The sequence below is a fragment of the Mustela erminea genome, chromosome 9 (assembly GCF_009829155.1).
Source record: "Mustela erminea isolate mMusErm1 chromosome 9, mMusErm1.Pri, whole genome shotgun sequence".
Classification (NCBI taxonomy): Eukaryota; Metazoa; Chordata; class Mammalia; order Carnivora; family Mustelidae; genus Mustela; species Mustela erminea.
The window spans coordinates 11637684-11653601 of NC_045622.1; the positions used below are offsets into that span (position 1 = coordinate 11637684).

Genomic DNA, 15918 nt, shown 5'->3' on the forward strand with positions numbered 1-15918 from the left:
ACTTTCAGCAGCAGCAATGGGCTTTGGCAGGGAAGTAGGAGCAAAAAACCCAAGTAGGACATTTCAGTTGACAGTAATGGCATTTTCCCTTCCTTGTCCAAACGATAAAAGATTCATGCTCCTAATTGCAACACTATAGCTGCCCCCATCACTTTATTCTGGGAGAGGAGGTTAGAGAAAACAGGCCTAGAGAGAGGGAGAGAAAGAGAAAGAGAGAGAGATGGATAGTAATTTTGTCACTAGCTAACAGAGACTGATTAGTGCAGAAGACTTCCTTCCATAGCAATACTTTTTAATCAGGTCTGCTGTGTCTGGGCAAACAGCTTTTGTGGATTAGCTAGACTGGAGCCTGCCAGCATCTGTTGCAAGTTTAAACGATGAAATACACAACTACAGAGAAAACAAACCAAAAAGAGTAATAAAGTCACACATTTCAATATTCAGCAACCATTAAGGGATTTAAATATTTGCTTGCTATTAAAGGCTTGCATTAGGCTCTTCCAACACCAGCTCTGGAAGACTGAAATATCAATTACCGATCAATTTTCCCCCTAAGTAAACACTAATGCAGGATAAACAGTATTAGAAGATGCAATCGTGACATTGCTGACTTCAGGATGGACTTCCTGCTGGTAACAGCAAGTTTGAGCCTGGTGATTAATTAACCTGAGAAGATAGCACTTAAGGAAAATTTAAGGCGATCGTGTGTTTGAAATATGACTGAGCAGGTGCACGTTTGGAGGACGGCCGAAGTCACGGGCCCAGAGCGAGCCTCGCTAGCATTTCTCACTTTTCCCAGAATCGCTGCCCCCACAGCTCAAAGCCGCGGAGAGTTAGGAGGGAGTGGAATGGGACAGACTGTGGGTGTATGGGCGAGAGAGAAAGCAGTAGATTTTAACTCCTGTTCCTCCGTGGGATGCATTCCAGAGCCAAATATGCAAGGACTGGGGTGCAATTCCCAGCACTGGCCAGCAGGGGCAGTAGACTTTGGACTGAAAAATGACCTCAACCAATTTCCTGGGTACGGCAGAGCTGGGAAAGGGAGGTCGGGAAGACTTGCAAAAAGATTCCTGATTTTAAGTCTCAGTTTTGGGGTGCTTGCATTATCCTTGTGCCTGATACCCTCTTTCTGGCATGTGTAATGAAGTGGCAGAGCAACTTGGAGGCATCAAATACCATGCCTCCTATCAGGGGCACACGGAACAATTTTGAGATGAGCACGAATAAGGCAAGAAACCTGGTTTGAATTTTTCTAAGGTGCCCAGCCTCATTGTGAAGGCCCTTCACAATATACGGTAGCAAGAATGAGGCTCCGCTTAGCCACTCCCAAATCCATCCTTCCCTGTGGGAGAACAGATACTCTGTCCCAGCAGGTGAGGATGACCCGGCTGTTAGCAAAGCAGTCAGGTCCTCCAGACCGGCGGGAAAGCTGCCTACACCGAGCACGGACTTGCAAATGTCAAGGTTTTTGAGACACAGAATTGGTGACCTTCACACTAAGTCAAAAGTGCAACTCAGCCGCCCAGTGCTCGGCCAGTCTCCGGCCTACTCCTTGCTGGGTGCCTACTGTGTGCCTGCCACTGTGTGACCACTGGCCCACAAGGTCTTTGGATGGCAGTCAAGAGTCCTGGGCAGTGGCTTAGGACACCCAACTGCTTCATTTTGGAAATCTTTCCAAGGTATACGTGTGCGGCTGTGGACAGACTTTTCCCTCTGAAGGCACGGGGGGCTGCCAGTTCTTTATGAACGAGGGCCGCGTGCTTGGTACCCTGACAAAAAGGGTCTGAGGCAAATTCACAAGGAAACAAAACGCTTTCACTCAGGCGGGGTCCTCCTACCTGTAGCACGGTGCCTGCCTGGTTGCTTTAAGGCTCTGGATGACAGACTCAAAGGAACATTTCTCCACGGGGAAAGTCCATGGCAGAACAAGAATTACATCTCAAGTAGACAGAGGACAGTGAAAGATTGCACCAATTAACACCCGCATATCACCTCGGGGTTCCAGTTGATGTATTTGGAGAATGCAAGCAGGCCAAAACATTCGTGAGAACCCTCCGGAGCGCACGAGGGCCATGTTCGCTCCCACGCCAAACCAGCGACTGGGCAACTTATCAAGCTCACATGGGCTGCCCCTGGCGCCTCCTCATCTGCATGCCCTGCAGAACTCTAAGGGCCCTGTGTGCGCCAAGTTGCCCCCCCACCTGCCTCAGTTCAGTGAACCTGGGTCCCTGCCCTGTAGGTCACGGCTGAATCTGGATCATCATGCTACAGACCAGGGGACAGAGGTGGTTACACCTTCCAAGGCAAGCTTCACGAGGACATGCGGTGTCCACACGCAGAGGGGCCCGAAGAGCTCCCTCAGACGGACGGTACCCACCTCTTGGTAGCCATGGGGGAAGCCTCCATCCCTTTATTCCATCTCCCTCCATCCTGTATGGCTGACTTTGTGTCTGGCACCTTATTTGCTAAGCACTTTCTGCCTCTCTCATGTATTTCTCCTAACACTTATGGGGACCCTTACCTTCCAGAGCAGGAGACCAACGCCAGGCAGGGTGGGTCCCCGGCCTGAGGTTTCACAGCTAGTGTGTGTGATGGAGCAGGGACAGGAGCCTGTCCTCTTAATCTCTGCCCTCTATCACCTTCTGAAAAAGCTGTGATGAATTAGTGCTCCCATGGCTCTATGCCCCTGCCGAGGCCCAGACTGGCCCTTGAAACCATGATTCTCCTGCCCGGGCTTTGAGGACAGCCACAGACTGATCCCACCTTCCAAGTCTCATCTGGCTTGCTTTTTCCTCCCACCCCAGGCCAGCAGGCTGGCTGGGCTTACTGCCCTCGGCGCCTTCGGCTACCATTCCCTCGATTCTAACCCATGCTTTCGGGCCCCCTGGGACTCCAGCTCCTCCAGGAACCTGTCTTGACTCTCCAGCCCGTTTCCCTTCTCCAAGAAATTCCCCTCTAAGGGCCCTGTGGGCGAAGGGCGGTTTGGGGCTGCTCACATTATCTGCTGATTTGTGAGATCAGTCACCATGAAGTGCAGTCATTGCTCACTTGGGCTCTGGGAGCTCCTTAACCATCATTTGGCAGGGCCCCCAGGTCTGAGGCCCAGTTTCACATGGGTGGGACGGACGCCCTGGCTAGTCTCCCGCGACTGTCACACACTTCTCGGTGTATATCACAACAGGAACACACAGCAGACGCCGGGAAACTGTGTATCCGATCCGCTGATTTGCACAGAGATAGGCAAGAGACAAGACCAGGCCGGAGGAGTGAGATGCACAGCCCTGGACTTTTCGGGAGCTTACCTTTCCTTCCTCGGCTGAGCTCTCCGCAGTACCTGTCCCAGAGAGAGAGAGAGAAAAGGAAGCTCCGCCCCAGCTGGGCGAAGGGCGGTTTGGGGCTGCTCACATTATCTGCTGATTTGTGAGATCAGTCACCATGAAGTGCAGTCATTGCTCACTTGGGCCTGCAAGGCAAGGGGGCCAACAGCGCACGGGATCCTGCTGTGCGCCTGTCCTGAAGTCCGGGTGCCTAAGCAGCAAGTGAGAACCGGCTCCCGCAGGTGGCCGCGCACGTCCCCTGCGGACCATCCTTGCGTTACAGGAGAGAGCGCTTGAAGAAGGCAGAATGAACTGTTAAGACACGAAATCCCGAAGGCAGAGACAGGTGGAGCAGCCAACACAGGGAAGTTGGTGGGGGTGGCGGGTGAAGGGGGAGGGAGGGAGGGCGGAGGCGAATTAGCGGCGGCGGCGGGGGCCCTCCCAGCTGGCCCATCACTGCCCGGCGCGCACCTGCACGAATCGCTGAGTCCGAGGCCAGACAACCTGGCCCACCTGTGCAGAGTCGGGGAGAAGAGAGCAAGGGCAGGGAGGGTGAGCGGAGGAGAGAGACAGCAGTTTGCAGCCCCGGCCGGCAGCCTCTCCAGGCTCTTACTGCCCGCCTCCAGCAGGCTCCACGCCCGACCCTGGGGAGGAAGCTGGACCCGGCCCCCATCTCTTCTTTCGCGCCCCAGCGTCCGTAAGAAGTCCATAAAGAGAGTAAAGGATCACTTCGTAACATTAATTTTTTTTATTAAGAAGACAGATATTTTATAGTACTTCTTTTTTTTTTCTTTTTTTTTTGTAAAAATGGTATACATGAACCAATACAAAATGCGAATGGGAACATATGGATATGGAATTTCTTACACCATAACATTGTTCATGTACACCTTAAAAACAGAACTGGCCTAAAGGGAAAAATAAGACGTCGGTGTGACTAAAGAACAAGCTTATTTGGCATCAATTATACATCCTTCATTATTTTATATTCCTTTAAAAAACACAAAAAACAAGTTTGTTCTTTCTTCACTCTAAAAAAAGTGATCAACCTGTACAAAGTAATACTCAACAATACATTTCAAACAGTGCACTGTATACTTAAGAAAAAATACATAAACCAATATACAACTAAAACCCATAATTTCCTGTTTTTGCTTTATTTTTATTTATTTATTTTTTTTCTTTTCCAATGTGTGGGGCCTACACTTTGCAATCTACCTGAGACGGAAAACACCAATCGAAACACATGAACCTGAGACATGTCAACATTGTAAGCCATAAAGTTACATCAGGAACACTGCACTACTGTACACTTTTCAAAACAAAGATGGGAGGTCCCAAAAATGAGATGCCAATTTTGAGAGCAATGGTAGGCTTTTTTTTTTTCTTCCCCCTAAAAAGAACAACTGAAAAGACCTTTCAACGACATGCTAAATGGTTCTCACCCTTTGATGCGGTTATACTATGCTCAGAATGGGTGCTAAGGGCTCGGAATAGAGCTGCACGTTATAAAATTCATTGAGAAATGGATGTTCGTTGTGGCTTTTTGTCTTGGTTAAGTGCCTAGGGATAGGAGGGGGGAAAACAAAATGCTGCTCAATATGGATTTTCTTTTACATATCAGTCCGTTCCCAAAAGGCCCCCATATTGCAATGGTTCTATCAAAGGTTAAAACAAAGACAAGAAAAATAAACACACTTTCAAGTAACAAAGAGTTGATACTTTTTTTCCCCCTTAAATAAATCAGTGTAAGTTTTCCACATAATGTAACAATAGTAAAAATGCACCTTGCAAAATCCAAAATTACTCACTGAAAATGTTATATAATATATATTTATATATATATAGATCTCTTTTTTGATGCCATCTTTCCATAGGGACTGTATTCTGGAGTCGGAAGCCTTACCAAAACATATGGTAAGAGTTTTTAGTTTTCGTCCTTCGGGACTACTTCTAGATTTCCTAGACGTATCAGTGAAAATCCCCACATTGCTTTAAAAAAATGCAAATGGTAACTTGACTCCTCTACCTTTTCCCGAGGCTCCCCATCTAAGATATGTTCAAGGTAACTTATTTTAGTAGCTATGCACTATGGCTGCCATCATGCGAGGATCAGTAATTTTTGGCAGATGGTTCTTAAGGCTGAGGAAAGAGGCCAAGGCTAGTGTATGAAAGGTAAAAAGATAAAAACACTCACATTTGAGTTTTGATTAAGTAACTGAAAATCCCTACATGCTGTTTTTCCACCTCTGCTCTGACCTTTCGAGAACTGAGATCGACAGCAGACCAGTGTGAGAACAATACCGGCCCTCCTTTTATACCTCCTGCCTTTGTCAAGCCAAATCTGAAGGAATGAAAGTTTCACACGGATTTGAGTTGGAAATCCCAGCATGACAAATATCTGTAATATACAGTACATGCAGGCCACATCCTACTGCCTTCCTAACTAAGCACAAAGAAAAAAAAAAAAAAAACCAACAAAAAACCAACCCTGTTCCATCCAGTCATTCACACGCCACGCGGACTTGCTTTTACCTACAAATTAGTGAGAAGTATGGCCGATTGGGAAAGGCGGATGGAATCGTTTGGAACAGAAATAACCAGAGCAGAACTAGCTTTCCCCCCCTCCCTACTTCCCCTCCTGTGGCAACTCAAATTTGTCCACTTATATAAAAGGAACAGACCTCACCTGTCAGGTCCATTTAGGGCATTGAAAAAGGAGGAGCCCTTTCCGCCCCCAAACCTTTCTGGACAGTGTGGGGCATCTATGCTGAGCCGTCTACAGATACAGAATTAAAGACAGATTCAATCTCATTGTGACACACCTCACTTGCAGATAACCTTGTACAGTAATGTAGTTCCACAGCAAACAGAACATTTTCTGAATCACAGTCTAAGTTTCTAGTCTTCACTGCTCTACGTATTTGAAACATGGGTAGCAGCAAAGAGTCCTCATTGTTCACCCAAATCTTTACGACAACAGAGAAGAATGCATTATGGACACACTAAATTCTGAACTATGAAATCTAAACTGTGCTGGTTCTCCTTTTATGGAACTGAACTTTGAAGAGAAAGCAGTTTCTTCAAAAAAGAACAACAACAAAAAAAAGCAAAAACAATAACAAAATAAGGGGAAAAAAAGATTCTAAGGAATCCCAGCAGGCAAATTCCAAAATGGGAGATTTTGGAAAAAAAAAAAAAAAATCCAAAATTTTTTTGGAGAAAAATAAATGCGCACAAAGGAAAAAGAGGAAAAAAAAAAAAAAAAGGAACGCAACAAACAAACAAAAAACAAGGCACAGAATTTCTGCAGTCTACTCAAACTAAAGCCAAGCATCCAAGTTTGACTTGGTAGGAAGAAATAAAACTTAAAAACAAACGAAAAAGAAAAACAATAACAACAACAAAAAAACCCAACCAACCAACAACAACAAAAAAAAGAGGTGTCACAGCAGAGTGTACTTTCAAAGAACATTTTTTTTTTACACAGCAAATCCCAAGCCTTCCCAGTCTCGCACCTTTCCACCCATTCATAAAAAAACACACGAATTTCTCGCAAGTTCCAACATCACTGTCTCTTTATCATCTAAATAGGGCCAGTTGGACACCTCATTGAAACAAAAAGGCTGATCTAGATGAAGTACTCTTTCTTTTCTTCGGAGTTGTTCTGTCCTCCTTCTGCATTGATTATAGCTGTGTCTGCGTCTGCTGCGTCATCGGCTCCTTTGGCTTCATGAGTGAAGTATGTACCTGAAAGATGAAGGGGTAAATCACCGTGACTGTCTGATGGCCTCTGTGCAAAGCGGTACCGAGATGGCAACTTGCTTTATGGCCATCATCAGCCGAAGTGGTGTGCAGGCAGCAGAGGGGAAAAAAACAATTGGAAGGAGAGAGCGAGGTGGGTGAGACAAATGGGCATCCGGGGGTTCCAAAGGCACCACTCCAACTGAACCGCTGCGATATAATTCAGCAAATGAGACATTAGAGCAGTGATTATGACCAGAGGGTGTCGGCAGAAGAAGACGTGAGTGGGAGCTAAAAATGCAGAAAGCTGGAGAGCTGCTGACTGACGTGTGAATAGTCAACGCCAGGACCAATGACCAGAGATGTGCGCGCACATGGTTGAAGACCAAAGCAAGGAAGAGCAATTAGCCAATTAATGAATTAGGGCCCTGATGATGTTCTACTGTCGCCTCAGCTCGTTTATCTGCCCCCCCCCCACCTCTTGTCTGTGGGAGCCCTGGCTGCCTTGTGCGTCAGCGGGGGCCCGCACGGGCACGTCTGACCGTCTTCTGCCTCCCGCTTCAGCGTGGGGTTCCCGATCGAGAAGCAGCTGGTTATCATAACTCCTGGGATCAAGGCTTTGGGTCTGTCTTAAGGGACAAGTGAGTCTTGCTCAAGGTGTGACTCTAGCCCGGACCCGGATTCATGGATTCGCTAATTGACACAGCCACTGGAGAATGACGACACACAGGATGTTCCAAGGGGGAAACACTCTCATCGGCAGGTCCCAGCCGTTTACGGGAGTTTACGGAGAGAGATGAGGGCTGCCCCTCAGCAGGACATCTAGATAGCGCTCGTCCCGCCTACCATCACCCAACAGCCCTCCTCCCGTGATACAGTATATTCTTGAAGATTCTTAAGGAGAAAAAAAGGCTGATACAGTGGTGGTATTTTCAGGTTTTCGTCCGTGACAAATCTGAGCAGGCAGGCGGTCAAATGTCCCCCTCCTGTCCCTTTCTTTCCTCTGGCCCCTCGTTCTCCACAGCTGCTGACTCGACTCACCCCTGCTCTCTGGCCTCCCCTCCCAGGCTCTATCAAGCCAAGAGGCTGGGCGTTCTCGGCTCAGCGGGCTGCCTCCTGGGCAGGGCAGAGGGTTCCCAAACACACAGACGAGCACTGTGGGTGCTCAAGGTGGTTTCAAGTACCTTGGGCCTCCATTGCTGGGCTCAGGGGGCCTTCCCCAAACCCCAATTCTACGATCCAGTGGTATGTAAGCGGCTGCGGTTAATGCTATAGGAAAACCCCACAAGCTCACTGCACAGAGCTGGAGAAAAACAGCGGAGAGAGATGGGGCCAACAAAGAGAGGGAGAATAAATTACCAAGAGCGGGGGAAGAGGACCAGAGCAGCATGGAGGCACAGAGGAGGAGCGTTGGAAAAGATGATTGCCCATCCAGGCTGCACAGCTGATAAGTGTGATGATTAATGGCAATTTAAATCAATTGCACTGATAATTTTTTAAAAAATACATATTTATGTGGCTTTTAAAGCACATCAAAGCAAGGAAGTATTCTAGCTGCTGTGACCATCCTCCCCAGAGCTTGGGACCAGGCAGCACTGCGTGTCCACCTGCTTCCCACAAAGCAGCAGAGGGTTCGGGCACGTTCTTCCCATGTCGATTGCTTTGGGGTTCACGCCCCACCTCTCACACCCCGGCCCCTATTTTTACAATTTTTGCTCCAGGCCCAATTACGGAGTGCAGAATCACACGTCTAGAAAGCTTTTAGAGAAAATCCAAATCAAGAAGCGCTCATCAGCCCTCGGAGTCCTCATCAGCAGCTGCTAAGATTTTTGTTTTTTTTCCTCTCCCAGTTTCAGGAAACCTCGGTAAGGCTGTGTGACCACATAATCGAAACCGCCCATGGAAGTAAACCTTGTCCAGTCCCCAGAGGTAGGGGCGGTGGTGGCGGGAGACCTTCTGCCTGCCAGAGCACCTTGCTTACCTTTATGTCTGGCAAAATAGCGGCCCAGAATGATGAGCAAACACAGCATGGCGAACACGACCACGGCCACGACGCCGCCGATCACGGCGTGATCCACCGCTCGGATGGCACCCTCCTCGCCCGCTCGAGAATCTGTCGGAATCAGAAAAGGGAGAGGGCTGTAGAGCTCGTGGCAAGACACCAGCAGCCCTGGCCACACTGCCTCCGGATCGGAGGTCACCTTCTTTTCTAATGGAGGAGTCAGAGCGACAAGCCAGGTGGATCCGGTGACACCAAGGGCACACACTGACCTGTCCAGTGCCGGACTGATCTGTTCTCCCCGCAAGGCAATTTTGTGATACGCAGCGGAGGAGCACTAAGGGACCAGGGAGAGAAGAAACGGTCTGTCTGGTGCTGGCCTGGTCTTAGCGTTCCCTCCGTCTGTGTCCTGCTGCAGATCCCAACCAGGAGGCCCACTTAGCTACTCCAGGGCACTGGGGATGGCACCCTCGGGCCCTGGAGGGGAGGCGGCGGGAGCTTTCAGTAGCTGCCCAGTGACTTCTTCCCCACCAGGCACGAGCATAGGGAAAGGAGCTCACAAGCCACAGCCGCCTCGAGATAAAACAAGGCTTATAAAACTAAAGACAGGTGACATGCTTGCTACATTCAGGATGTACGAGGGAGTAAGCCTCCTTCGAAAACCTAAAAACCTATTTCAAAAAACAGACAGCAAGGAATAATTGTCCATTGCCACAGACGGGTTTCCTTTTATTTATTTAACACTTCACGAGGCAATTAATTTTCCTTTATAAGCATCACTCCCTCAGGGCGTCTTCTTCCGACGGAGGAACGACACGTTTGGCTGGGGAACAACTCCAAAATGAACCCAGAATGAGCTATGGCGATGCGGAATGGATGTATGGCAGTGTAAACAATTTTAATTTAGGAATGTGGCTACATCACCCCTTGCTGAAGTCCTAATGGCACCCGAGATTTATAATGTAGTAAAAAACAATTATTCTCCCGTTGATTAATACATTAACATTTTGGAGTGGAAGCTAAACCATTGTCTTTTTTTTTATTGAGTCAAGTACGACACCTCCATTAAAATGATTTACTAGCTGTACCTTACAATTTAAGCACAGCAGCAACAGAAACGGTAAAAATCTTTTAACTTTACATGATTTGTGAAGTCATATGTGAAGGATTTACCATTTAAATCTTTCAGTACAAGAAGCACATGGCCCTATAAATCTGTCCCCCTTGCAGTTGCTGGACGCCTGAGAGAAATGCATTTCACCAGGAAGACGGAGAGTGCAAATTCAAGTCAATTTTTAAGAAAGATTTATCTCTGTCTCTCTCCAAAGAACAGAGCAAATCTCTGAAGCCTCCACCTCTAATAATATTTGAAGTTTATCGATCAAGTGTACAGATCCGTGACAGCTAAAGGTAATGGTGCTCTTTTGAGCCGAAACCTGATACAACGCTTTCAGCAGGAGGGCGTGATTTACACTTTCTATCGATATTTCCAATTCTGCTCTGAGATTAAGTACTGAAGGATGTGGGGAAAGAACTGGTGACCGAGGGTTCCACGAAAAGTGCTTTAATTAAAAGAGTTTAAATTAAAAAAAAATGAAGTAGTTAAAGTGTTTCATTAAGTTACCTTTCCGAGGACCAAAAAAGCCCAAAAATCCCAACCCAAACAGAAATGCCAGATCGGAGGCAGCAGCAGGTCGCCCAGGACAACAGGATGATGGGAGTTTAATTGGAGAAGGGAGATGGGTTGGAGGCAGAGTGCACTGCAGCCAATTAGCCCGCTCCGTGATGTGCGAGCCCCTCCAGCAACCTGTCTAATAAGCTCGACTTGAAACGTGGTGGAGACGAATCGCCCTCCTCGGCCAAAATTGTTGCCTACTGCGGAGGCAACAGCCTCTGTGTCCTGAAAGTCATCTCGTCGGGGCAGAGTGGAAACTTCTTCTTTTAGAGACAACACAGCTTGTGGGAGGGGGGCGCTCCCCCTGGGGTGGGGGGCCCTTGACACAGGGTATCTGTCGGAGGAGAGCAATTCACACCCCGGAGACTCTCGCCCAATTGCACAGAGTCAGCATCGCTGGTGGGAAGAGGGAGCAACAGAAAAGCCAGGAAGTTGTGTTTTCCTTAGGGAGCTGTCAAAATGGGGGATCTTGTGGGAATGAAAATAAACTAATCTCCAACTGCCATGAGCTGCGGACCTACTGAAAAAATAGGAGTCTTTCAACGGACTCCCTGGGTCTTAGGCTTGGAGAGGGAAAACAGCCATACTAGCCACGGAGGAGAGGGGAAAGTGAGGGGTGGTTGCTGAGAGCAGCCTGGGGAGACTGAGAGCAGACAGAAACTTCAAGAGGCCGTCCCGGTTCCAGGCACAGACCTAAATAACCTGTCTGGGGAAGACCTAAATAACCTGTCTCGTGGCCGCTGTTCAAAGACTGCCTCCTCCATGCCTAGGCACAGGAACATTCTAGAAGCCTGAGAAAGCCAGAGACAGAGAAGCTGTTATCCACAAAACACCTCATGGGCTGCGTATCTGCGAGATTCATTTCCTTAGCCCGAACTCTTCATTGGATCTTTGCTCCCCATGAACTTCGGGCTCAATGGGGTCAGTGGTGCCTAGTCGCCCCCGCATCTTGCCCACATTCAGTACTTGGGTTCTAGTGACCTTCCCCGCCCGAAAGGGTAATCTCTCCCACTATCCTGTGATACTCACTTGATAAGAAAGTTTACTACCACCTGTTAATCACCCAGACATTTTTCCTGCCTTCAGTTACCACAGAGGGACACAGAAAGCAACTGAGGTTTCCTTTAAGAGAACACGGCCGTCTGTGAGCCCCTCACCACCTCTCTGCACCCCAGCCCGGGTTCACCATCCTCTGTGAAGAGCAACATGTTTTCTTGCCTCAGCTCACTCCTCCCTTGTTTCCATGTGGGGGCTGTTGGGAGAGTTTGCAGAGTGCTCTCGACTGGCCTCCGCTGGGAGGCGATCAGGGTGAAAGCTGGTTACTGTGAGGGCAGAAGGGCCTGCACCTGCGGGCTGGGGCCTCGCTCAGGGCGAGGAGCAGCAGCACGACTGTACACCACGAGGCAGCGGGCAAGTGGCTGGAGGCTGCAGGAGGAGCGTGGCTCTGACAAGTCCCACAGTGGCCCACCCTTTCCTGTTCTGCTTTCCAAGGGAGAGCTCCAGCCCCGCGTATTAAGAAAGTAACTTTCATCATCTTTCAAAGGTCCTGCTCCTCTTAGGGTGCAGACCTTTTCACTTTGAGGTGCCACCAACGTCCCTGAGGAGGTATCCTCCCTTTTTCTGAATCACGCAGAGAAGGAAACCAAAGAGCCAGACTCCACAGCTGCCCCCGGCTTCTACCCTGAAAGGACACGTGGGCAAGGAAAGCACTTAGAAACACGCCTCGTCCTTAGGCGAGTAAACAGCTCTTGGGTTCAGAAGGTCTTTTTTCTTGTGCTTTTAAGAAACGAAGTAACAGGGGCACCTGGGTGGCTCAGTGGGTTAATCCTCTGCCTTCGGCTCGGGTCATGATCTCAGGGTCCTGGGATTGAGCCCCACATCAGGCTCTCTGCTCGGCAGGGGGCCTGCTTCCTCCCCTCTGCCTACTTGTGATCTCTGTCTGTCAAATAAATAAATAAAATCTTTAAAAAAAAAGAAACGAAGTAACAGGTGTCCCTAAGAGTGTTCCCATTTCTGGGACTATCTGGGCCCTATCATCCTGTGGAGGAAACGCCATGTTTCTCCTTGGTGTGTGCTGCTGGCATCAAAGTTATCCCAGCCTTGATCTCAGCACGTTTGGGTGGAGTGACGAGTGTCACCCCCAATACCCTCACGTGCGACGTTGAGTACCTCTGACCCGGTGGTGCCATGGTTCCGGCTTTCCGGGGCGCTCTGTGGGCACTGGGAAGAGGGGCTGTGCGGGCTCCCGGTTGTGGCACAGTCCTGCCTGCCTGGACTGTCCCCTCTTGCACCCCTGTCCGAGGCTCTAAGTGTGACATACGTACGTATCTTTAAGGACAGATCAATCATGAGCTGTTTAGTATTCGCGAGTTGGCTTTTCTTTGGGCAAAAAGCTGGAATAACTGGGCTCCAGGTGAGAGTTTCCGAGCTGTGCGCAGAATGTTAAGTTGGCGACTACCGCCTGGGCCAGAGCTGGCACCACCCTTGGCTCGCGTCAGCATCTTAGAAACTGCAGGGACAAAAACATTTCAAAGGGACTCCCAAGAGGGCAGCCCCCAGTTGCTCGGCCCTCTTCACCTTGGGCCAGGTGACCCGGCTCCCTCCATTCCTCAACATGCAACATCAAGGGGCCAGTTCTAAAGGCAGGGGTTCCCGAGGGCCTGCCAAGAAAAGTGATTGCTAGGGCCAAGTTCAGGTTCCTTCCCCCACCCCCAGGGAACTCCTTCCTCTCCGCTCGCTTTCCCTCCTTAGACGATTTGCCAGAACCGTCCTGGTGGGACAAAGTGGGGCCACCACTTCGCCCCGTGGCACGGGGCGTCTCACAGAAACCGCCAGGGGAATACCTTCATCCTGGATGTGTGATAAGACTAGAAGGCTCGGCTGCCAGAGGCAGGGATTCATGGCTCGTGTGTCCTGGACCAGCTCCTGGCAGAGAGGGACTCTGGCAGAGGACGTCACCGGGCAGAAGGCTCACGGCTACCGTGGCCTGCCCACCGTGCAGCCCGGGCTGGGCTTTTTGCCAAAAGGACACCAAGCTCCCGACCTCTTAGAAGCTGAAGTGTGACCCGGTTAAAACATAAATGCACAGAGCAAACATATGGCAGAGGGCACGACAGCCACCCTGGGTTGGCGTACCTTCCCATTTTCAAAAATCCCTGGCTCAGGCTATCTACGTCCTCCGGGAGAGCTGGGGCTCCTCTTACACCCATCTGTTTCTTCTTCCCCTAGGCCACAGACCACCTCAGGTCTCACCTTAGAAATTAGTATTCAATACATGGTGGGGGTTCTAATGCTACTGGTCTGCTTCCGTCTTGAGCAATTCCTACGCTCAACCCTTCTGCCATTTCCGTACCCAACGAACAGCTGGAAAAAAGTGGAGACTCTTGACTTTTTGCAACAGTTCTGTCCCTTGGTTTGGTTTGAGCCTTTGTCCTGGGCTGAGGGTTTGCCGGACAAGTCCGTTTAATTAAAAAACTCTCAGCATCCGTGTTTCTAATGGAAATGCTGCCTCCAGCTTCCTAGGCCCGTAGGCATCAGTCTGTCTTAGAGGATGCTTAATGATGTCATTTGCTACTTCTCACGAAGGAGAAAGAAAAAGCCTGCTGGTGGGGATTTCCAAATCGGAAGCAAAGCCAAAATCTGACCTCCAAGACAAAACAAAACGAAACAAAACAAACAAACAAAAAGTGGCACCACCTGAAAACTGTAGCTCCGCATTCCCATTCCCCTACTGTAGCTCCCTGTATGGCAACACAAATAAGTGTGCGTTTTAAAGACCACAACTTTATTACCGAAGGGGAACACACTGAATGACATGCACTGACAAAATGCCACATTATTTGCTAATCCTAATATGTTATTCTTCCTTAAGATTTGCTTTTCTCAGCACCAATTCAATTATAGATGCTACAAATCCTTCTGACATTTAATTCTCTCTTGTCAGAGAGTAGTAAATGTATACAGTACATGCACAGCTTTCCCATTAAGATGTTAATATATATCGGAGCACACTAGCCTCTATGTAACATAACCTTTCTGTTCTGTCTTCTTAGAAAGGGGAAGGGAAGGAATAAATGCAAGGCAGGAAAATCACGACGCTCCCAGAGAGCCTCTTGCTCGGAAAGCTAGTACTACCCTTCAGCTGCACTGAATTCTAGCAATGTTAACCGCGGCTCTGCGAGCATTTCAAAGGAACCACGTTAAGCTTACTTAAAGGAAAACTGCAGTCAGCATCCTCCTCCTGCCACCGAGAGCTCGGTAAGCATTCATTTAAAATGAGAAGTTCTGCACGCAGGCTTCGGGCTGTACATGGTCACTGCTCAGTGATGAGGACTTGGGCTCTCGCAGGTGGTGACTGCCTACAGATGCGCCTCCAGACACGGGCCCAGACGGGAGGCGAAGAAGAGTTAGATCTCCTCGCCCGTATGGCCCACGGGATAGTGGTCGGATCTGGGGTCAAACAGGGCTTTGTTCCTCTGCTCTGTGACTGCAGGCGGGGGGAATCAGCCTCTCGGAGCCACAGAGCACAGCCATGCCCTCCCAGGGTCGTGTCTGCGAGGCCAGCATGTGGGATGGGAGAATGCCTCTCTGGGCCAGGGCTTGGCATATCATGGACACGCAGTAAGCATCTGTCACAGTTAAATCTACAATAGGAGAGCCTGAGGGGGGCTTTCTTCCAGGTTTTTAATATTATGGATGCCAGGCCAATACTTATCGGCTCTCTGGGAGTAAGGGCTGCACGGACACACAACTGTACGCTCGGCACTGCTCTCGGACCGTGAGACGGCCATAAACCCTTGCTGAGTTGAAGTCACCAGGTCCTTTTCCATTTCTGCAGAAGGGCACTGGGGCTGACGGATGGCCCAGCTGCCCTGTGGGGTCAAGGCTGAAGGCCACCTGGGCCAGGTCATGACCCAGGTGTCCCATCTGAGCATGTGGACTGGAAGTATTTATTGTCAGCTAAATACTGAGAACAAATATTTTTTATGCTGATTTTTTCCTCCCATAACTTGATTTAGTTATTTTACCCAACAGCAGAAATGCCTTAATGAGCCCGAAGGGGTCCTCCCAAACACTCCGTGTCCCCAGAGGCCAGGAGGCACACTCAGGAGTCCACTCCACTCATCTCACAATAAGGACTTCAAAGTGAGAGTGCCTTTTCCCTTGGAAGCCACAGGAAGGCA

The 15918-nt window shown here is 49.3% G+C and overlaps 1 protein-coding gene across 13 annotated transcripts in view; it reads right to left on the reverse strand.

Moving 5' to 3' along the window:
* Nucleotides 1-4108: 4108 nt before the first annotated feature.
* The window catches only part of CADM1 (cell adhesion molecule 1), a 326555-nt gene continuing 314745 nt past the window's right edge, over nt 4109-15918 (reverse strand). For all 13 annotated transcript variants that reach the window (XM_032359970.1, XM_032359964.1, XM_032359975.1 and 10 more), the window contains 2 exons: nt 9043-9174; nt 4109-7067 (listed from right to left, as the gene is read on the reverse strand). In XM_032359970.1, the coding sequence (XP_032215861.1) occupies nt 6949-7067; nt 9043-9174 (251 nt within the window). In that variant the 3' untranslated portion in view covers nt 4109-6948. The remainder of the gene's footprint in view (nt 7068-9042; nt 9175-15918) is intronic.